The following is a 23,225-nucleotide window of genomic DNA, read 5'->3' on the forward strand; positions in this document are numbered from 1 at the left end:
TACAGCTTATCTGTAAAATCCTTTTCTTGGGAATACATCACGGGACACAGGACTCCCACCCTTCTACGGGTTTTTACGTGGTTACTTATTGCTTTGCTACAAAACTGGTGCTCCCTAAATGGGAGGAACTCTTAATTAGGGTTAACCAGTGTCCAATCATCGAAGGTGTCTATCTAACCCACTATGCAATGATGGCTCTGTGTCCCATGATGTATTTCCAAGAAAAGGATTTTACAGGTAAGATGTATCCTATTTTTTACTTTATTAACCACTTGCTTACTGGGCACTTAAACCCCCCTCAGTCCCAGACCAATTTTCAGCTTTCAGCGCTGATGCACTTTGAATGACAATTGCGCGGGCATACAACACTGTACCCAAATTAAATTTTTATAATTTTTTTCCCACAAATAGAGCTTTCTTTTGGTGGTATTTAGTTACAGCTCGGAGTTTTATTTTTTGCTAAACAAAAAAAAAGATGCAAAAAAATAAATATAAATCATGTTTTAATAGTTTGTTATAAAATTTTGCAAACGGGTCATTTTTCTCCTTCATTGAAGTGCGCTGATTAGGCGGCACTGATAGGCTGCATTGGTGGGCACTGATGGGCTGCACTGGTGGGCACTGATGGGCTGCACTGGTGGGCACTGATGGGCATAGTTAAGGCGGCACTAATAGGCATAGTTAAGGCGGCACCGATGGGCACAGATAAGGCGGCACCGATGGGCACAGATAAGGCGGCACTGATGGACAAAGATGGGCACAGATAAGATGGCACGGATGGGTGGCACGGATGGGCACTGATAGGTACCACTGATAGATGGGACTGATGGGCACTGATAGGTGGCACTGATAGGTGGCTCTGATAAGCGGCACTGCTGGGCACTGATGGGCGGCACTGCTGGGCACTGATGGGCGGCACTGCTGGGCAGCACCTTTGAGGCAGATTGTGGGCACTGTGGGTGGCACTGTGGGTGGCACTGACGGGGGCACTTTTTATTAGGGTGGCACAGCAGGGGGCAGGTGGGCGCTTGCATTGCTGGCCGTGATCGGGACTGATGTCCCGATCACGGCCGCCGGTGATCGGCTTTTTTTTTTCTCCTCGCGCTGTCAGCGCGAGGAGGAATACTAGCAGATTACCGGTTCCGTTATATCACCTGATCAGCTGTCATTGGCTGACAGCTGATCACGTGATAAGGGGTCGGGATCGACCCCTTGCACGGATCGAGGATCAAGCGAGTCTCATGGACTCGCCGATCACAGAGCGCGCCGCGCGCGCCCCTCAGGGGGCGCGCAGGCCGCTCGTACACGGGACTACGTCAATAGACGTAGTCCCGGAAAAGGAGATCCGCGCTGTAGCCGTCATTTGGCTATAGCGTGGATCTCAAGTGGTTAATAAAACACAATTGAGCCTAGATTCGCACCAACCGTGGGAATAAAATTGTGCGAGTTAGCTGAACTCGTACAATTTAATTCCTGACTTTGGGGGGGATTTCAGAGACATCTGTGGCGGTTTCGGCACAGATTTAAAACCCCAAAGTCGCCAAAACTAGTACAGAAAACTACTTTTGGGAATCGGTGCAGCTTCTCACCGATTCGAATGGTGCCATTGCCGGTGTTCTGCCTAATAGAGTCCGGCCATCCATATGTGTCGGCTCCGTACTGCGCATGCGCAGTACGGAGCAGACGAAGGTTCGGAAAATCTCCGAAGCTGAACGGCGCCTGCGCCGTGAGTGGAGGAGGTAGCCCCACTATCCAAGCGGACATAGGGTTTAGAATTTTAGAGGGCCCCTCGCGGGCGAGCTTCGCTCGCCACGCTTCGGGCTCGGCCTCGCTGCGCTCGGCTCTTTTTTATTCTAACTCTATGTCCACTTGGATAGTGGGGATAGAACCTGGACTCACGGCGCAGGCGCCGTTCGTCCTCGGCAATTTTCGGAATCTGTGCTCCTGTGTACTGCGCATGCGCAGTACGCAGAGGACAGCATCTGATGGAGGACCCTATTTGACAAGACACCGGCAACAGCCACCGATTTGGCATGTCAATGTGGACAAGGGCTCAAGCACAGTTTATACCTGCACACCAAACACTAAATGTGCAGGTGTGTGGAACATAGAAATTTAGTTCTTAAAAGCCAAGATCACCTTTGAAAACATGTTACACATGTTCTACCCATTTTTAGTAGGGTGGAACATACACCATTTTCCAGTCTCTCTCTCTCTCTCTTCCCCCCCCCCCCCCCCCCCACACACACACACACACACACACACACACACACTGACAGCAGGTGGGGGTCCTCTCCCTGCACCCGCTATCACAATTTAAAAATAGCACAGCTGTGCGGGTTTCTGCCCACATGGTAGCGTCATTCATTCAGTTTTCTGTGAATGAGTGCCTACAAGTACCCTCAGCCATTTTGGCTGACAGCTTGTAGTGCTCAATGAACTGAGGGCGCTGGTGGTAGTTCAATGATTCTTCCTGCTCTCAGGTAACTACCTGCCCATACGACATGCAGGCAAACAACCATCCTGAGAGTCTGTAGGAGCAGCAGATTGCACACACAATCTGCTGATTGCATGTGCAATGCTCTGCAGGCTGCTTAGAAAGAAAAATACTGCAGTGTTTTTTTTTCAAAATGCGAACTCATTCTTTACACCCATAAACTACCGTATTTATCGGCGTATAACACGCACATTTATTTTAAGAGGGAAGTTTCAGGGAAAAAAAAACTTAAATTTTTGTATTGGCGTATAACACGCACACGCTATTTGCACCCGATTTTCATGATGAAAAAGTGAGTGTTATACGCCAATAAATACAGTATGTGCGGTTGTCTGAAAGACCCCTTAGAATTAACATCCATAAAAAGTGTTACCATTGCTATAGTCAAATCTAGGTTTCAATTAGCCTTTGAAATTCAACTTCTATCCATATTAAATTTATGGTCAATTTAAAAGCCAATTCATAGGTAGGAGTTTGAGTGATTTAGACTCCACACATCAGCCCTTGAAGGGCTTTTTGCCCTTCATAAAAGCGTTACTCAATACAAGGTAGGTTGCATTTTTCACCATTATATGAAGATTCATGGACACAAATGACCTTCATTTTCACTCTGGTGCTCCAAGCAACCTGCCCTACAAGAGATATGCATGCTTCAACGGTTTAAACTCTATAGATCAGATCATTCAGGAATCAGTCTTACCTGCAATAAACCAGCAAATTGAAAACAGGCTCAATATTATCCCCAAGAAACAAGTCAATTTTACAGAGACCATCTTCAGTAAAAAAAGTATAAATCCATTCAAATAAACAGCTCCTGACGCTACAAGATAGATAGGAATTTTGGGCTCCACTGGACACTTGTCTATATATAAGGAACCTTTAGGTAAAAAAAAAGAATATGCAATAATTATCAAATTGTTGGAAAGTATCTGGCTTCTTTACAGTATAGACAATATTGTATTACCTAGGACAATCATGGCTGCGCTAATTGTTATGCAAAGAAACATACAAAATACCCGTGAACCTGTAAAAAAAAAAAAAACAAAAAAAAAAATTATGGTTTGCATTTCAAACTATGATAATTGCATTTAACTTATGTGAAGGATGTTGGCCTGATCTACTATCTGTAATGTCCATCCTCACATAACACATCCACTCATTTCATACCCTTCACATCACTTTTTTCCCCCCTCTTTCACACATCATCATACTATTGTCAGAACACATATACACTAATACAAATTACTATAATATGACCATCTTAATACCCAATAAACATATGGAATCTGTTTGGCATTTGGTGTTCCAGATCTTCATAAAAGGAGACAGATAATGAACAATTGGAATCCATCTGACATTTTGTAATAAGTTAGGACTTTTTGGAATCCCCTCTTGATACACAGATATCATTGGGACTTTGCTGCAGGTGTTGGGTTCACTTACCCTCTGAGGGTGTCCTCAGCGTGACCGCTTGCAAGTCTCATCGGAATGATCCTTCCTGCCTTTGGGACACGAATGGGGGGGGGGATGGACCCTGGGGAATTTAAATTTCTGGTCAGGAGTTCTCTTTTCACCTTTCAGTGGTAACTATACCTTGAATATAACTTGAATACATGTTGGAATATCTCCTTCTTTTGAGATACTAAATATATTGCTTTAAAGCGAACCTACCCCCTGAAGAAGACCATATGGGTCGAAATGCATTGGTGCATAGTCACAACAGACCTATGATATGATATATGCTGTAACTTTGTGTTTGCTTTCTGTAAATGTGAAATGTGTTTGTTATCCCCTAACCAGATTATACTGTATGTTACGGCAACATGCTGTTTTTTGATCAGAGGTAAGCCAGGACAGTAACATAAGTTAAGCACAGGAACTGTTAACAGGATGCAGTACATGGCAATGCTGCGCTTATGTGCGCATCTGCACAGATACTCGCCAGCCTGCCCACATGTATGCACCTTAAAACATTATCTGCACTATGGATAAGCCCTCCGGCACGAGCCTTGTGTACAATGCACACCAAACTCCAATAACTTAATCAAAATAGTTACAACAGAAACCGATCAAGAAGAAAGCGGGCGGCACAGTGGTGTAGTGGTTAGTATATGAATGGGGACCTTGGATTGTGGGCTCCTTGAGGGAAGGGACCAATGTGAGTGTGCAATGTACAGGGATAGGGACAATTGTAGACACTCACTCAGGTTGAACTGGATGGACTGGTGTCTTTATTCAACCTTACTAACTATGAAAGCCTAGATCCAGACTACAGAACCTACTCCAAGCAGTTCCCCACAGTACCAGTTCAAGTGGAAGGTATTTATACCTGGGTCTTCCTAGACGCAAGCGCGCAAAGTCATCCTGATGTATTGACACTTCTATGATAAATAGCTGAAAAATTTACCCTCACAGTAGTTGGAAGATGTGGAGATTTAGGGTTTGGAAACTCAGAAGTTTCCCTATGATGGATTGGATACCAGCCAATCAAGGTGACCTTTGACTCTTCTATAGCGGGACAACCTGAGGCATTTTATATCCTAGCTGTGGTGTTTGTTGTCCTCAAAAGAAGATTCTTGTGGAAAGGACACTGGGGTGGAGATAATTCCTGAAATGGTCTCACCAAGGGCACTGTAACAAAGCCACGGGAAGAACCCAGTGACGTACCTGGTCTAAGGCCAACTTGGTGGGAGGGCTTTCCTTGCTGCCAAGTTGCAAGCACCCCTGAAAGTGAGAACAGGGACTGCTAGGCTCATACAAGCAAGGTTGCTGTTTAAGTAGATTTACTGGTAGCTGCTTGCAGTAGACATGTGCATTCGTTTTTGTCCAAATGCATTTTCGTCTGAATTTCAGCTATTTTCGTTTTGACAAACGATAACGAAAGCACAGAATCCGAAAAACGAAAGATCCAACATCAGAGGGGTGCGGGGTCACCCATACGTCACGGGGAACTCTGGGTTTCCCCTTGCATCAGAGGGGGCGGGGTCAGGTGACGGGTGGCCCCGCCCTCCGCATATAACAAACGTCAGGCCGCCGGAATCCCCGCAGTGTCTCCTCCATGGAGACAGAAGATGGATGGATTCGCTGCGCTGATTGAGGATGAGCCATCACTGGACCCTGGAGAGATGATCGTCCGTTGCTGGATAGCAAGAGTGGATTACCACCGCTGGAATCTTTTTTTTATTTTATTTTTATTTTTAATAAAGGAATTTTTCAAAAGTGTGTTTGCCTTATTTAACTATTTTTTACACTTTCTTTGGGAAATGGTAGGGGTACTTTTGTACCCCCTGACCATTTCAAACAGGGGGGCAGGATCTGGGGGTCCCCTTGTTAAAGGGGGCTTCCAGATTCTGATAAGTCCCCCGCCCGCAGACCCCCACAACCACCGGCCAGGGTTGTGGGGATGAGGCCCTTCTCCGCATCAACATGGGGACAAGGTGCTTTGAGGGGTCACAGACCCCCAAAGCATCCTCCCAATGTTGAGGGCATGCGGCCTGGTACGGTTCAGGAGGGAGGGGGGCCGCTCTCATCCCCCCCCCCTTTTCCTGCGGCCTGCCAGGTTGCATGCTCGGATAAAGGGTCTGGTATGGATTTTTAGGGGGACCCCCACGTCATTTTTAAATTTGACGCAGGGTTCCCCTTAATATCCATACCAGACCTGAAGGGCCTGGTAATTTAATTTAGGGGACCCCCACGCTTTTTTAGTAATTTTTTTATCAATGACTTTCAATGAGTGTGCTCTGTATTACGGAGCCGACAATTCATAATAGCTGCGAGTGATTTTAAAGGGCTTTTTTCCCTGCATAAAATGACACTTTGTGCAGGGACAGTTCTAAGCACCAGAAACATGCGCCCCTTCACAGGCATACTATAGACCCCCCCCCCCCCCCCCTACTAAATTTAAAGGAATATTACACTTTTATTGTTTCACTTTAATCATTATTAAAATCACTGCTCCCGAAAAAACTGCCGTTTTTAAAACTTTTTTTTGCATTGATACATGTCCCCTGGGACAGGACCCAGGTCCCCAAACACTTTTTAGGACAGTAACTTGCAAATTAGCCTTTAAAATTAGCACCTTAGATTTTGAACGTTGGAGTCCCATAGACTTTAATAGGGTTCTAAAGTTCACACGAAGTATGCTATATACTAGCTCCGCTTCTTTATACATTGGACAAACACCATAAGCCTTCAAAGACAGATTCGACCGTAATTCATGTGGATTTTTGGACGAATGCAATTTTTGAACGAAAAACAAAATAAATAAAAACAATTTCGGGAGTAACTAAATAAATTAATTTTTTGGACGAAAATGAAATTCCGAAACGAAATATTTTACTCTGCACATGTCTAGTTAGCAGCACAGCTGAACTGGATAGCTGTGAGGTCAGATGGGAAGACTTCCATTGTCCCTGGAGATGTAGCGGTACCAGGGTGGCAACCACAGGCAAGGCGACACCTAAGGAATAGACAAAAGCAGGCTGGTGGGACCAGACTGAAAAGCATTATCAGGATGGTAGCCAAAGTCATACACAGGAAAGCAAGCCAGAAGCGTGGTCAAGAACATAGCCAAGGTCATTCACAGGGATCCATTGGAGCAAGCAGAAGAGTGGTCAAGAGCAAGCAAGAGTCATGCACGGTAGAACAAGAAGAGGTCAAGCCGGGGTCAAAACCAGGGATTCAGCAGCAAGTCCAGAGGCACATGCTCATGTATTTTTCTGAATAGCTCCCTGACAATCCCTGTCAGTCTTTGCAACACTACTGACTCTCCCCCTCCATATGAAGTTTTAGCTCTGAATGTTGATCAGACAAGTAAATCCATCTACAAGCAGTTCTGTTCTATTGTAACCCTTACTGTATATATCAATTGGTGTGGAAGGATTAAAGTACCGCCAAAGGCTCCAGAGTCCTTTATGACAGGACAAACTATGACAAAATCTAGTTACTATGATGCAAATGCCTCAAAGAAAAATTAAATCAAAATAAAAAAACAAAAAAAATAAAAATAAATAAGAAGGATAAATGACAGTAGTAGAGAGTAATTGCTATACACCAAAAAATAAAGAAATTCTAAAAGCTGCGCCAACAGGGAAAAATGGTCTATACCTAGCTACCCAAAAATTTTTTAGGAAAATGTAAAGGTTATAAAATAAATATCACATTCACTATACATTAAATGAAAAGAATGACAAATGTTGCGATTTCCCAATTGAAGAGGAAGAAAACGAGCAAAGTTCATTAAAAGTCCATAGACAATTCCCCATTGACAACGTCATTTATGACGAAACGCGTCTGGGAAGGCATGCAGTGACGCCATCATGTTGTAGAAGGGGAGGACGGGCTCCCGAATGCCGGCCAGCTTTCTATGTTTTACTCTGCATGCTGCATCTGAACCGATGCCCATGTAAGTGCATTATCTACGTTTTAAATAAAATTACCAAACGGTGTTATACTATGTGGGTTTCCTCTTCTTTTCTGGAGCCATTGATAGCACTTTTTGGGATCGCCGAATGAGATACATATATATGTGAATGCTGCCTTTCACTGCGGCTAGCTGATCCATGAATACAAGGTATAAGGAGGAGCATATTGAGGATATTGAGAATTTGCATACAACGCTTTAATTAACCACTTTCAGACCGGACCATTTTGCTGGTAAATGACCAGAGGTCTTTTTACAATTTGGCACTGCGCTGCTTTAACTGGTAATTGCGCGGTCATGCAATGTTGTACCCAAACAAAATTTGCGTCCTTTTCTTCCCACAAATAGAGCTTTCTTTTGATGGTATTTGATTGCCTCTGCGATTTTTATTTTTTGCGATATAAACGTAAAAAGACCGCAAATTTTGAAAAAAAATGATATTTTCTACTTTTTGTTATTAGAAAAATCCAATAAACTCAATTTTAGTCATACATTTAGGCCAAAATGTATTCAGCCACATGTTTTTGGTAGAAAAAAAGTCAATAATTGTATATTTATTGGTTTGCGCAAAAGTTGTCACATCTACAAACTAAGGTACGTTTTCTGGAATTTACGCAGCTTTTAGTTTACGACTGCCTATCTCATTTCTTGAGGTGATAAAATGGCAGGGCAGTACAAAACCCCCCCAAATTACCCCATTTTGGAAAGTAGACCCCCTAAGGAAATTGATAAGTGGCATGTTGAGCACATTGAATATTTAATTTTTTTGCCTCAAGCGATTGAATAATGACAAAAAAAAAAATATATATATATTTTTTTTTTTTTTACACAAAGTTGTCACTAAATGATATATTGCTCACACATGCTATTGGCATATGTGAAATAACACCCCAAAATAAATTCTGCTGCTTCTCCTGAGTACGCGGATACCACATATGTGGGACTTTTTGTGAGCCTAGCCGCGTACGGGGCCCCAAAAACCAAGCACCGCCTTCAGGCTTTCTAAGGGCGTTACAGTTTTGAAGGCCATAAAATGCCAAGATGGCACAACCCCCCCCAAATGACCCCATTTTGGAAAGTAGACACCCCTAAATTTAGGGGTACACTAGTGAGACTAGGTAATAAATGGCGGGTGCCCTGAAACTATATAAAAATAACTAACCAACCAGCGTCACCTGTAACAGTTATATGGTGATCACTGGTGAAAGGGTTAACTAGGGGGCAATCAGGGGGCTTTATGCGGTAGTATATGGGGGTCCCTGGCGCTATAAAAAGCTGCGGCGAACCTAAATACCTACCTGCTTAACTAGCGTCACCTGTGACACTAATACAGCGATCAGAAAAACGATCGCTTATTAGGCTGGGTTCACACTGGAGCGATGCGGGAACGCCACGAATCCGCGGCGGGTTCCCGCATCACATGCCTCCTGGCGGCAGTTCACACTGCCCTATGCGAACTGCTGGGAGTGTCAGTGAAATGTTAATGACACCCCCAGATCAGTTCGCATATCGCAGTGCGATCTGCAAACTCGGATCGCATGGTGTGAACACCCATGCGATCCGATTCTGCTGCGGACCAAAAAAAGGGTCTCGTGCGAGTTTGCGGCGGGTGCGACACGAATTCAGCCATACTATCTGTATGGCTGAACTCGAATCGCACAGAGATCGGATGTGATTTGCACTGCAGTGCGGTGCGAATCACATTCGTTCTCATAAACCGCTGCAATGTGAACCCAGCCTTAGTGACACTGGCGACGGGGGGTGATCACGGGGTTAAACCTTTATTGGGGGGGTTAGGGGGGTACATTAGAACTAAAGGGGGCTAACCCTAACTGCCCTAACAGTTATTACAGTCACAAATGACACCAATGCAAAAAAAATTAAAAATGACATTGGTGTCACTGTGACTGGGGGGCAGGGGTAATTGGGGGGGTGATCGGGGGGGTGTGAGTGTGCCTGGCATGTTCTACTGTGAAGTGTCGTGTTGGTGCAACTCACCAATCCTCTCTCCTCGGTGTCGGAACGAAAAATACCGACACGGAGGAGAGATTACATCACTTCCTCTCCTGTGTTTACATTACAGGAGAGGAAGTGATGTCACGAAGGATTTCTATTCGTCGGGAGCGATCGCGAGGGGGTGGCCATGAATGAATGGCCGCCCCCTCATCCCGGATCGTTTGCGAACGAATACCGACCGCCGCAGGCACCGGCCCGATCGGGCCCCCGACCCGCGGGAAGGCAGGGACGTACAGGTACGCCCATATGCCTGCCCGTGCCATTCTGTCGACGTACATCGTCGTGCGGAGGTCGGGAAGTGGTTAAGCTTCCATCTGGTAAGCGCACTCACTTTCTGGTGACGGGCACTTGTGTGCATTTTTGCGAGTGTAACCACCGTGGTGTTCTTGTAAAGGATTGCAACTGTGGATTGTCTATGGACTTTGATGAACTTTGCTCGTTTTCTTCCTCTTCAATTGGGAAATCACAACATTTGTCATTCTTTTCATTTAATGTATAGTGAATGTGATATTTATTTATAACCTTTACATTTTCTTACAAATTTTTTGGGTAGCTAGGTATAGACCATTTTCCCTGTTGGCGCAGCTTTTCGAATTTTTTTATTGCTTTTGGGTGTGTGTGTGTGTGTGTGTGTGTGTGTGTGTGTGTGTGTGTGTGTGTGTGTGTGTGTGTGTGTGTGTGTGTGTGTGTGTGTGTGTATCTCACTTATTGCTGCGGCCTTTTTAGTTTATTGTATATTTCTTCCCTTTTTTTTTGTTTTGTTGTTTTACTCAAGTGCGGTTTATTTTCCTTTAACCAAGAAATAAAGGATGGTTACAATCCCAAACCAGCCTGACTAATATTGCAGTATCTAAAGTACAACAGCAGAAGCAGTGCCAGGACTCAGCAGTAGGGGTCACGAATATCTAGCACTGCAAAGTCTACTAAAAGCTGAAACAAAAGAATTACTACAACACTAAAATGTCCCATTGTCGTTAATGAGCTGTGGTGCAAAGATTCTCAAAGGTTAAATTCAAAAACTAGGTTTTTCACACATGTCAGCCATCCTTAGTGAGTCTAGCTTCATTGTAGATTTCACTTAGAGAAATTTGTACCAAAATAATGGCTTCAAGAACAGCGGTTTCTAGTCTTACCTGAGATGGTTAAACTGTCCCACTTATGCCACATTTGTCTGAAAACATTTGGAGTTTCTTCCATTTTCTGTGTGTCTGAAATACAGAAATACTATGTAGTAATATCTCATGCAGAGTTTACAGGAATATTACAATATTTGGTTAGGAGTTCTGGTTTTCAAAAAGGATCCTGCTCCTTTAACCACTTCAGCCCCTGGAAAGATTTGGCTGCTCAATGACCAGAGCAGAGCACTTTTTGCGATACGGCACTGCGGCGCTTTAACTGACAATTGTGTGGTTGTGAGACGCTGTACCCAAACAAAATCATCCTTTTCCACAAATAGAGCTTTCTTTTAGTGGTATTTGATCATCTCCGATTTTTATTTTATTTTTATGTTTTATAGCACAAAAAAGAGCAACAATTATGAAAAAATCTAGTAAGATTGCGTTTGCAAAATGCGAATTATTTTTTCCTCTTTCACAATTGGAACTCTCAAGGAGACATATGATGCATTCCTTACTGGCAGCAATGTTCTCAGTGTCCCCAAGGGGTTAGTCCCATAGCAAAAATTAGGTGTGTAGCCAGATGCTGGACTATAGAAACTGGACTGCAATTTCTAAGAGCACTCTGGGTCAGAACAAGTGATGGATAGCTTTTTACCAGACTGCTTCCACCTAGAACAGTGATGGCGAACCTTGGCACCCCAGATGTTTTGGAACTACATTTCCCATGATGCTCAACTACACTGCATAGTACATGAGCATCATGGGAAATGTAGTTCCAAAACATCTGGGGTGCCAAGGTTCGCCATCACTGACCTAGAACAAAGCATCCTCTCACCCATCATCACTGGGCGCATTCTGTGGAGAGACTGGAGGAGCACCCCCCCCCCCCCCCCCCCCCCCGCTTTTTTTTTTTTTTGGGGAAAATCATCACCACCTTGTATTGTCCTGTGTTTAACAGATTATAAACTAGATTATAAAATAGATTATTCGTAGAATTGTAGCTGGATTAGCATTTGCCTTATTTTATATATTACACACACAGGCACACACACAAACTTAAAAAAAAAAAAGCCCCAAATATTTTGATTTAAATACCTTTTTCCGATTGCATGACATTCTAGGCCCACTTTTTTCTTCTGTTCTGTAATGTGGGAGGGCCCAGTCTGTAGGGGCTAGGCTTGTCAAATTGTTTACAGAAAATGGGCCAATACAAGTTCCTGCAGCATTCAGGAGTGATGGCACGTTAGGGGGAGAGGGCACAACACCACATCAACAAAACAGTCAAGAGAACTGAGAGCAGAATCACACTACCACTTGCCACTACCAGAAGAATTGACCTAGAGAGATTATAGGGTTGGTTTATTTAGACCTGATTCACACCTATGCATTTTTAGTAATTGTTGCATTTTGCAGATTTGCACAACAGAACGTGTTCCATGGGAAATCATGTTAAATGGATTGTAGTGCAAATCTGCAATATGTAAAAAGCACAAAAAAATGCATAGGTGTGAATTAGGACTAAGACTGGAGAGTGCAAAATCTGGTGCAGCTCTGCTTACAAACCAATCAGCTTCCAGTTTTAGACAGCGGCACGCAGGCGCACTGAGCGCGGCATTTCCAACAAAGGAGCTGCCGCGCATGTCGGCTCCCGTGCGCATGCGCGGGAGTGACGTCATCGGGGCTCCGCCGAATGACAGCGGCGGAGCTGCGAGACCCCACCGAAAAGATGGATGCGCCGGACTACAGGGGACAGCGGTGACATCTCTGGCTCCTGTGTCAGGTAAGTGACACATAATGGGCTACTATGCGATGCATAGTAGTCCATTATGCTTTGCCTTTGCAGGGAATGAAAGAGGAAGTAAACCCATCAGGGTTTACTTCCTCTTTAAGAGGACCTGCAACAAGATGCAGGGTTTACAACAGTGATAATAGAAAATTGTATACTCACCTTTAGAGATGGCCTTGCGGTTCGCCCGACGGTCGGTTCACGGCGAATTTTGCTCATTCGCGATTCGCCAAACCGACGGACTTCTGGCGCTGTTCGCGGCAGCCATATTTGTTTACATTGTGAAGAGCTTTGACCCATGACACATCCATCATGGGGTACAGGACAGCCAATTGAGACATTTCAGCACATGGACAATTGGACATAAACCCTACCTTATAAATAGACCTGATATGGCGGCCATTTTACATTGTCAGTGTAGGGACAGGACGCTGTGTGGAGCAGGGACAGTTAGTTTAATCTCTAGCTATTACCATTAGGTTCACAAAAGGTCCTTTTAAGGACTGGTATAGGTATACAGTATATAGGGTTGTAATACACTTAGAATATACTCTCTTTCAAGTAGATTATGGTGCACTGCTGACTAGTGATGGCCGAACGGTTGGCCCGGCGGTCGTTTCGCGGCGAATTTCGGCTGTTCGCGGTCCGCCCGTTCGGTGGACTATTGGCGCCGTTCGCCCGGCGGACTTCCGTGTTTACTGTGTAAGAGAACTTTGACCTATGATGACACATCCATCATGGGGTACAGGACAGCCAATTGAGACATTACAGCACATGGACACTTGGACATTCCCCCTAACTTATAAATAGACCCGATCCGGCGGCCATTTTACATTCTTTCGTATGTCACTATAGGGAGAGGTTGCTGTGTGGAGCAGGGAGACATTGCAGTGACCCAAATCGCTATTTGGTACACAAAAGTTCTTTTCAGGACTGGTATAGGTGTTAGGTGTATATAGGTTTGCTGTGCTACTGATTGTTGCAGCAGCCTGAGTGTCTTGTCAGTTTAGAGAAAGGGACAGGATGGTGTGTCTGCTGTAGGGACAGTCAGTTTAGTCATTAGCTGTTGTTACTATCAGGTCCACAAAAGTGCTATTCCAGTTATTGTTCCAGTAGCCTCTGTTTTGTCAGTTTATATAGGGACAGGCAGGAAGCAGTGTGTGAGGCAGTGAGGGTCAGTTTAATCAGTAGCTGTTACTATATTAGGTCCACAAAGGTTCTTTACAGGACTGGTATCAGTGGTATGGTAATAGGCTTGTACACGTATAATATTCTTTCTTCCAAATATAGAAAGAATATTATACTTGACTGCTGCCCTTCTGTTGCAGTCTGCTAATCATTCACAACCTACTTGTTCCACAAAGCTCCTTATAAGGACTGGTAATAACCTGGTGTAGGGTGCTATAGTACATAGGGTTGAGTGAGGTACAGTCTGCCATTCTATAAGGACAGGTATAGGTCCACAATACATAGGGTTGAGGTGCACTACTGCTGACCGCTGCCCTATACTGCAGCAGTCCTTCATCGGTATAGGGACTGAGTTTTGTCACAGGGTCATTTAAAAAATGACAGGCAGAGGAAGAGGCAGGCCCCTCCACAGGGGTGGTAGGGGTAGGGCAGGAGCAACAGGCTTGAGCCAAAGTGGGAAGTTGCAGAAGGTGCGTTCAATTACTTTAAAAGGACGCACCAGACTTGGTTGAGTGGCTCACTCAGCCTTACTCTTCTGCACCCTCCTCATCCTCTCGATCTGCACCCTCTTCTTCACTCTCTGCTATGTGCACCCCCAAAGACACTACCACCAACAACACCACCACCACATACCTTCCGCTTGAGTCACAGGAATTATTTTCCGATCCATATCAAGACATCTGATGCGCAGCCACTTTTGGTATTGGATCAGTAAAAGGAGGTAGCAACAACCGCTACTCAGCAGTCTGACGACAATACCCAGATCAGCCCAAGGAGGAGGTTGGTCCCCGGTGTTGCTGCCTACTCCGAGATCTCTACTTATAGCTCTGGAGAAGGCGACGTCGACGATGACGTGTCTAGTGATGTCACATGGGTGCCCACAAGAGGAAGAGGAGGGGGAGTTCAGAGGGAGATATGGACCAGCAGATAGGGAGGAGAAGCAGGAATAACTTACATTGCACAGGAGGGACAAAGCAGACTGCAAATGTATCAGGAGCGAGTCATCGACCATGTACGGTCACATCTGGCGCTCCCAGGACACCGGCACATGGCTCCGCAGTGTGGGCTTTTAACGTGTCCGCTGCTGACAATAGCGTTGCCATCTGCAATCTTTGCAGTCAACGCATTAGTCACGGTAAGACAAACACTCACCTAGGGACGACCGCCTTAAGAAGGCACATGAGCAGCCATCACCGAGCCGAGTGGGAGCAACGGAACACACAAAGCCACACTCCAGGCTCTCACCGTCCAGCCTAGTCTTCTACTTCTTCTCCTCGCTCCTCACAATTGTCCTCCACTCCACCTTCCATCACGCCAAGCTCACGTTTTTCTGCAAAAAGGCAGGCTTCCATGGGCCTAATGTTCGAGCGTAAAAAAAAATTATGACGCCTGACAACCCTCTTGCCCAACGGTTGACGGCTGGCTTGTCAGAACTCATAGCCCGCCAACTACTGCCATATAAACTGGTGGACTCGGAGGCCTTTTGCAAATTTGTGGCCATTGGAACACCACAATGGAAGGTCCCAGGAAGGAAGTATTTCTCAGAGAAGGGCATCCCAGAGCTATATGGCCATGTTCAGTGGCAAGTGAATGTATCTCTGGCACACAGTGTCGGTGCCAAGATACATCTGACCACAGACACGTGGTCTAGCAAACACGGGCAGGGAAGGTATATCACTTTTACTGCCTACTGGGTGAACCTTCTGACGGCCGTCAAGCATGTAACCCGTGGCACCCGTGTAGATTTGGTTTTACCGCCACGGATTGCATGCAGGCCTGGCTCTTCCCCTCCTCCTCCCCCTCCTCCTCCTCCTCCTCCTACTCCATCCTCCTCCTCCCTCTCCTCCTCGGCTGACTCCTCCTTTTCCGCTGCTAGCGTCTCTTCCGCTGCGCCGCCCAAGCTCCCCAGAACCTATCCGACATGCCAGGTGAGACATTGCCATGCCGTGCTGCGTCTGTTGTGCCTGGAAGCCAAGAGTCACACTGGCCCGGCACTCCTTTCAGCTTTGCGTTCACAGGCAGATCAGTGGCTAACACCGCTCAGTTTGACAGTTCGTAAAGTGGTGTGTGTCAAGGGTGCCAATCTGCTTAGCGCATTGAAACAGGGCAAAATTACGCACGTGCCATGCGTCAAACTTGGTCGTGCAGCGATTCATTGTCAAATACCCTGGGGTCCAGGCAAGGAAAATCTCGGCCCATTTCAGAAGATCTTACACGGCCATGGCTCGCCTTGCTGACATTCAGCGGCGACACAATCTGCCGGTCAGACGTCTTATTTGCGATTGCCCGATGTGATGGAACTCAACCTTCTATATGCTTGATAGGCTGCTCCAGCAAAAACGTGCAGTTAACGTCTACCTGTATGAACTCTGGGGCAAAACAGGTTCGGGGGAGCTTTTTTTCACTGCGCCAGACTTTTGCGGCCATTTGAGGAGATCACCAAACTAGTCAGTCGCAGCCATGGCGCCATCAGTGACATGGTACCTTATGCCTTCTTTATGGAGCGTGCATTGCGTTGTGTCATTGATCAAGCTGTGGAGGAGCAGGAGCGGGAAGATGAGGAAGTCGCAATGCTGGATGCATTCCCAGGGGGGGCTACTCTGAGACAAGTCAACAACAGGAGTCTGAAGAGGAGTCAGAGGAGGATGGTGCCGGGGCGGATGAGGAGGAGCAAGAGCATGCTTTAAACCTTTCTGGGATCCCTGTTGTGCGTGGATGGGGAGAGGAGAATGAAGAGGACGACATTATCCTGGATGATGAGCAGGAGCCAGGCCACCACACCGCTTCCAGTTTCGTGCAAATGGGGGCCTTCATGCTCCAGTGTTTTAATAGGGACCCCCGTATAAAAAGCATAAGGGTCAAGGACCAGTACTGGGTGGCAACGTACTTAGAGCCCTGGTACAAACACAAAATGGTGGAAATGGTACCACCGTCACAGAGGGCTGTCAGAATGGAGCACTTCCAGGCCTTGCTTCAAGAAATGCATCATTCTGCTTTTGCGTGCGCTGGCAGAGGAGCAATTCCCACTCCCACAGCGCCTGCAAGAAGAGGCCAGTTTGAAGATGTGTTGGTGACTTCGGATATGACCATCCCTGTGCTATGCTCATTATGAGGGGCTTCCACTATCCCTATGCTGTGCTGACTTCCTCCTGGGGCTGCTTATTATGAGGGGCTCCCACCATCCCTGTGCTATGCTAACTTCCTCCTGGGGCTGCTTATGATGCAGGTGTCAGTGCTGTATGTCACGGCGCTGGTGATCATCTCCTGCACCCTCTCCTCCATTGCCTTCATGCGCTCCACAGTCCTGAATTGTCTCAACAATTTCACATATAAAAAAAAAAAAAAAAAAAGAAGAATGCTTGTAGTTGTCGATCCCAGATTCACCTCATACATGTGTTATGTCATTGGCCATGTGGTAGGACTATGTTTGCACAGCTAGTAATTATTTTGTGGCTGCAAATTTGACCTGTAGGTTTGCAAAGTTCGCCTCCCATTGAAGTCAATGGGGCCCGCCGCGAACGTTACGGTTCGCAAACTATCGGCCGCGTTCGCGAAACGTCCCGTCGGAAGTTTGTCCATCACTAATGCCAATACTCTGCAATGCCAATGCAATACTCTGCAATACCAATACTCTCAAGGTTATCCAAAGGATTAATTAGCTAACCAAAAAAACAAAAAAAACACTAGATTCATTAAAAAAAAAATAATCGGATAGTCGTTGATTAATTGAAAAAAAATAATCGATAGATTAGTCGACAGACAAATTAATCGTTAGTTGCAGCATATATCATTTTTTTTTATTATTATTTTAAAGTAGTTCTCTTGCAAAAAAATAAAATATTTTTTTTCATATAAACAAAAAAAATAAAAAAAAAAAAAAAGTGTCAGAAAGGGCTTTATCTTCAAGTGGTTAGAAGATCGAGTGATGTGTGACATAGCTTCCAAAATGTTGTGCATTAAATGCCAGGACAGTTTAACCCCCCCCCCCAAATGACCCCATTTTGGAACATAGACACCCCAAGCTATTTGCTGAGAGGTATGACAAGTATTTTGCAGATCTCGCTTTGTCACAAAGTTTTAAAAATTGAAAATATGCACGTTTTTTTTTTCTTTTCTTTATTTTCAAAAGCAAAATGAGAGCTGCAAAATACTCATAATGCCTCTCGACAAATAGCTTGGGGTGTCTACTTTCCAAAATGGGGTCATTTGGGGGGGGGGGGGGGGGGGGGGGGGAGGTTGTTGTGCCATCTTGGCATTTTATGGCCTTCAAAACTGTGATGGGTAGTGAGGGCGTGAAATCAAAAAAAAAAAAAAAAAAAAATGTACACCCTTAGAAATCCTGAAGGCAGTGCTTGGTTTTTGGGGCCCCATATGCGGCTAGGCTCCCAAAAAGTCGCACATGTGGTATCCCCGTACTCAGAAGCAGCAAAATATATTTTGGGGTGCAATTCCACAGATAACCATGGTATGTGTGAGCAATATATAAATTTAGTGATAACTTTTTTTGTCATTATTCAATTACTTGGGACAAAAAAATAAATAAAAATATTCAATGGGCCCAACATGCCTCTTAGCAATTTCCTTAGGGTGTCTACTTTCCAAAACGGGGTAATTTTGGGGGGGGGGGGGGCGGTTGTACCGCCCTGCCATTTTAGCACCTCAAGACATGAGATAGGCAGTCAAACTAAAAGCTGCGCAAATTCCAGAAAATGTACCCTAGTTTGTAGATGCTCCAACTATTGCGCAAACCAATAAAATATACGCCAACTGAATTTTTATATTTTTTAAGCAAAAGACATGTGGATGAATACATTTTGGCCTAAATGTATGACTGAAATTGAGTTTATTGGATTTTTCCTATAACAAAAATTTGAAAATATTTCTCAAAATTTTTGGTCTTTTTCCGTTTATCACAAAAAAAAAAAAAAAAGATGCAAATTTTGTTTGGTTACAACATTGCATGACAGCAGTGTTACCAGTTAAAGCAGTGCAGTGCCAAATTGGGCTGAAGTGGTTAAATATACGGGGGGGGCATCTTTAGTATGCCTGTAAAGTGGCGCGTGTTTCCTGTGTTTAGAAGGTTAGAACAGTCCCTGCATAAAATTACATTTCTAAAAGGAATAAAAAGTAAATTAAAACTGCTTGCGGCTGTAATGCAATGTCAGGCCCCAGCAATATGGATGAAAACGGCATGGGTAACCCCCGAGCCCATTACCAGGCCCTTTGGGTCTTGTATGGATATTAAGGGGAACCCCACACCCAAATGAAAAAAAAAGAAAAGGTGTGGGGCCCCCAGGCCCTATATACTCTGAACAGCAGTATACAGGCAGTCCCCGGGTTACAAACAAGATAGGGACTGTGGAACAGGTACATTTTTAAAGCATAGCTCCAGCCAAAAAAAATCTATTTTGAAGCTTTTTGGATAACATAGGGAAGTGTTATCGTCACCCCTGTAACCTTCGTTTTGCTGTCTGTGCCCCTGTTCAGAAGATTTCACCTCACTTTCTGTCCCAATGACAATTGGATTTAGAAAATTTGGGGTTTTTCAGGGAAACAAGGTTTAGCGATAAAGCATCAGTGGAGACACTTTTGCCATAACTCTTACAGAAGAGAATTTCCCTTCCTAGGGGTAGATTTCCTCTCACTTCCTGTTGTCTCCCTCCGTTTGTAAGTCGGATGTTTGAAAGTAGGGGACCGCCTGTATATACTATACGGCCTGCCCTATATACTCTGCAGAAATTTGGGCCTTAGGTGTTGGTGGTACCAGAACACAAAGCCCTCACAGTTACACTTGGTGGGCGCTGAAACGGGCCCTGTTGAACAGGGTCAGAAAAATTGGGTCTTAGGCAGTGGTGGTGGTGCCACAATACTGTAACCCCTCACAGATTCTGTTGAGCGCAGGACGAGCCCTGCTGTGAAATATTCGATCAAAAATTGTAGTTACACATCCCTGTTAAACAGGGGCAGAAAAATTGGGCTTAGGCACTGGTGCTCAGAACCAAAAATTTTCTTAGACGCTATCAACATGAACATGGAGGAGGAATAGGATAGCCACTTAGCATAGGCAGTCTTCAAGGAATCTCACACTCATAAAAAAAATGTCAAATCGGTTATATCAGCATCAGGTGCTTGGTAGCTGGTGATCCAAGACTGATTGATTTTTTTATGAAGGTGAGCCGATCAACTGAGTCTGGACAGGTGCACTCTGATCGGTTATAAAGCCTCCAGTAGCACTGAATATGCATTCAGATAAAAAGCTGGATGCAGGACAGGCCAGTAGCTCAATTGCATACTGTGCAATCTCTGGCCAGGGATCCATCCTCAACACCCAGTAGCCCAATGGATTTTCGGTTGAAAAGGTCTCAAAGTCTGATCTTGCCCTAAAGTATTCCTGCACCATGTAGATCAGACGCTGGGGATGGTTGCTGGAACCGATCATACCTTGGGGCTGCCAACTACATAAATTGTCTGAACACATCTGTCAGACAGCCACCTTCTTCAAATTGTAACCTCCCAGGCTCTGGAAACACATAGCATAAACCTTTCTGCAAGGCCTCCTGAAGAGGTTTCATCCTCTGCGAAGGCTGGATAAGTTCCACAACCTTACCCTTGTAACGTGGATCAAGAAGGGTTGCCAGCCATTAATGATCTCTCCTTGATACCATGAATCCAAGGGTCCTTTCGCATGATCATAAAGGCCATGCAGCGTAGGTTTGCTGAGGCATTCGGTTAAGAGTCCTCTGGTTTAAGACTACATGATCCACAGCCACGTACAAGTCCATGGGTTTCTGCAGACTAAACATCCTCCTCCTCCTCCTCCGGTAGTTCTTGGGAAGGTTTTTCCTTTTGAAGGTCAGCCAGCCAAGCACTGACATTATATGACCGGCAGAAATGCCCACAGACTTTCCTGGCCTGCCTCAGGTGATCCCGTAAGCCTGGGTACCTGCACAAGAACCGCTTCACCACCAAATTAAGGACGTGAGGGAACATGGGTCAAGTGTCCCTGTCGGAGGACAGAGAGGAGGTTGGTGCCATTGCCAAGATGGCATGCAGTCAACCACCTCTGAACTTGCCCCTGCAGAGCTGCCAGAATCTCTGCCCCAGTGTGGTTCCTGTCCCCTAAGCAGACCAACTCAAGCACCGCATGGCATCTTTTTGCCTAAGTGCTTGTATAGCCCCTAGAATGATTACAGAGCAATGCTGGTTCTGAGGACAAATCTACATAGAGGAAGAAGAGGAGGGGGTGGAGGAGAGGTGTGGCAGAATCACCATTACAAGCATTTTGGAGGCATGATGGCAGAACAAGCTCCAACATCCAAACACATCCAACATCCAAATGACGGAGCGATCACTTGTAAACAAATCGATTGGTACAGTGGAGGGGAGAGATCGGTGTCAGCAGCGCTGTGGGCTGGATCTGCAGTGAATACAGCACTGCTCACTGACAATTAACCCCACAACACTGACAATTAACCCCAGCCATGCCCTGCGATACTCGGCGACACCCAGCCATGCTCGGCTGTACAAGTCTCACACATGTTGTATCGCCGTACTCAGGAGTAGGAGAATCTATTTTGGATGTCATTTTTGCTAGGTACATGCTAGGTGTTAGAAATATTGTATAAATGGACAATTTTTTTTTTTTTTTTAAACACAAAATGCATTTTAACCACTTCCTGCCCGCCAGCTGTCATATGATGCCCTTGACTTTTTGCGGGGATATCTAAAATGATGCCTGTAGCTACAGGCATCATTCAGATATCAGCTTTTTCAGCCGGCGATTCCCTACACCATAAGAATGATCATAGTGGCTATTCCGCTGCTTGATTGTTCTTACAGGAGGCGAGAGGGGACATTGTCCCCCCCCCCCCGCCGCCCTCCGGTGCTTCTACCGACTTGCCAATAAGATCACAGCCAGAATTTTTATTTTTATTTTATTTCAGGCTTCCCAGCCTAGAGGTGAGATGTGGGGTCTTATTGACCCCATATCTCACTGTAAAGAGGACCTGTCATGCCATATTCCTATTACAAGGGATGTTTACATTCCTTGTAATAGGAATAAAAGTGATCAATAATTTATTTTTTTTCTCCCCAAAAATAAAAGTCAAAAACTAAAATAAAGTAAAATGAAAAGAAAAATTTTTTTTTTAAAGGGCCCCTGTCCCCATGTGCTCGCATGCAGAAGCGAACGCATACGCAAGTCCGGCCCACATATGAAAACGGTGTTCAAACCACACGTGAGGTATCACTGCAAATGTTAGAGCGAGAGCAATAATTTTGGCCCTAGACCTCCTCTAACTCAAAGCATGTAACCAGTAAAAAAAAAAAAAAAAAAATAATGTTTGGTGCCATTCCACGAGCATGTGCAATTTTGAAGGGTGACATGTTAGGTATCCATTTACTCGGTGTAACCTCATCTTTCACATTATGCAAAAACATTGGGCTAACTTTACGGTTTTGTTTTTTTAAAGCACAAAAAAACCTTTTTCCAAAAAAAAAAAAAAAATAATGAGTTTGAAAAATTGCTGTGCAAATACTTTGCGAGATAAAAAGTTGCAACAACCACCATTGTATTCTCTAGGATCTTTGCAAAAAAAAAAAAAAAAAATGTATTTAAAATAATAAAAAGGTACCAGTTACTTACCGGTAACTGTCTTTCTGGGAAATCTTCCAGGACGGCAGACCTGAGAGAGGAGAGGCTCCTCCCTACAGGAAACACAATCAATCGACAGCTGTTTTAAGTCCCCATCCTTCCCCTTGATCCTCAGTTTGTAGAGAAGTAACTCCTGAACCAGGTTCACAAGGGAAATCATTCCTCATAGGTACTCACCTTCTAGTGTTCTAGAATTTTCTGTCCTCCAACGGGCGGGAAGTAGGCCTGCCGTCCTGGAAGATTTCCCAGAAAGACAGTTACCGGTAAGTAACTGGTACCTTTCTCAAGTCATCTTCCAGGACGACACACCTCAGAGGATAAACAAGTACCTCAGGCCTACCTTAGGGTGGGGCCACTGCAAGACCCTCTTGGCGAACCTTGGTTCTGCAGTAAGCTTTACCTCCACTCCATACGCTCATATGCTTGATGAAGGCATCTTAGCTGGATCATGCGGCTGATCTGCAGGTCTGCTCCACAGATGTTCCTGCCTTTTCCGCTTTGGATGCAGTATCTAGGTGAAATGGGCTCTTAAAAATGGAATCAGA

At 45.0% G+C, this 23,225-nt stretch overlaps 1 protein-coding gene across 1 annotated transcript in view; it reads right to left on the reverse strand.

Annotated features, from left to right (window-relative positions):
• The window catches only part of LOC143941961 (transmembrane protein 272-like), a 101,189-nt gene that overhangs the window by 53,227 nt on the left and 24,737 nt on the right, over positions 1–23,225 (reverse strand). Inside the window, exons 2-4 of the mRNA XM_077463353.1 lie at positions 11,069–11,143; positions 3,462–3,521; positions 3,198–3,374 (exon numbers count right to left, since the gene is read on the reverse strand). Of these exons, the coding sequence (XP_077319479.1) occupies positions 3,198–3,374; positions 3,462–3,521; positions 11,069–11,143 (312 nt within the window). The remainder of the gene's footprint in view (positions 1–3,197; positions 3,375–3,461; positions 3,522–11,068; positions 11,144–23,225) is intronic.

Source organism: Lithobates pipiens, unplaced genomic scaffold, assembly GCF_037356315.1.
Source record: "Lithobates pipiens isolate NorthernLeopardFrog02 unplaced genomic scaffold, aLitPip1_a1.2 Scaffold_10, whole genome shotgun sequence".
NCBI classification, from domain to species: Eukaryota; Metazoa; Chordata; class Amphibia; order Anura; family Ranidae; genus Lithobates; species Lithobates pipiens.